This window comes from Trypanosoma grayi, assembly GCF_000691245.1.
Source record: "Trypanosoma grayi strain ANR4 Tgr_2249_V1, whole genome shotgun sequence".
Lineage (NCBI taxonomy): Eukaryota > Euglenozoa > Kinetoplastea > Trypanosomatida > Trypanosomatidae > Trypanosoma > Trypanosoma grayi.
Window position 1 is genome coordinate 72 of NW_008827867.1, and position 922 is coordinate 993.

The 922-nt window shown below is 50.4% G+C and overlaps 1 protein-coding gene across 1 annotated transcript; it reads right to left on the reverse strand.

Moving 5' to 3' along the window:
* Window positions 1–503: 503 nt before the first annotated feature.
* DQ04_22491000 (hypothetical protein) lies at window positions 504–842 on the reverse strand (the record flags this gene model as incomplete). The annotated part of the gene is made up of 1 exon (XM_009318103.1): window positions 504–842. One exon carries the CDS (start codon window positions 840–842, stop codon window positions 504–506), a length of 339 nt encoding a protein of 112 aa, XP_009316378.1.
* Window positions 843–922: the final 80 nt, after the last annotated feature.

Genomic DNA, 922 nt, shown 5'->3' on the forward strand with positions numbered 1-922 from the left:
TCTACGATAGTGGCTGATGGAGCGGAGCCATCGACGAGAGTCGTAAAGACACGAGGAAGAAAAAAAAAAGAGAGTATCAACTTCTACCCCTTTAAAGGGCAATAATCTTTGCCCATCTTCCTTGTCGCCTACCCGTGCGCGGCGGCTGCGTCAAAGAGCGTTCTGCCCTTGAAAAAGCTGACTGGCATGTTTCTATTGTCTTTTTGAAAACGTCCACGGCAACGCCGCACATCGCGCAGCGCTATTTACACGTATGTTATCATCTGGACCGAATTATTTACGAGAGCATCCTCAAGCCCAAAGTAGTGAGCTCTGCTGCGGGGTAACCCTAGGGAGTTCATATGCTTTCCTAACTTGGCCGGGGGTCAAGGGTAAAGATCGCGTTTGGTCGCCTCAGCCCCCCCGTGGACCAGAGCCCCCCTTTTTTTGTTGAGCGCGCCGTCACTCCGTATAGTCAGAAACTGTTTTCCATTATTTATCTTAGTTTTATTATAATTTCACATTTATGCAATGCCCTTGACGGCTAGCGCCTTTTTCGCACCCTCACCCCGAAAGCTGCATATCCCGCTTCTCCTTGTAGGGTTGATTTTGAATGTTTTTGAGAGAGCTCCCCAATCTATGATGAGAGCTTCTTTGCCATACGGGTGGGGTTTAAAATTTTCCTTTTGGGGTAGCGCGATTGCGCCCCGCCGACTGGCTGCTGCCAATGCCGGCCGTGGGGCTGCCCGATCGCCTTTCAGGGTCAACAAATCGCTGATGAGATCAAATTTCTCCCTCTCCATTGGGCGGGCCTGTTTTATGGGGCTTGCGCTTGCCGTTTTCCGAAGGTCAGCCAAAAGCATTTGAGCCGGCGGCCCCCCTTTGGCCAGTAAAGTTAACAGGGCTTTTGTATATTAAACCAAAATGCCCTTGGGCCAATTGT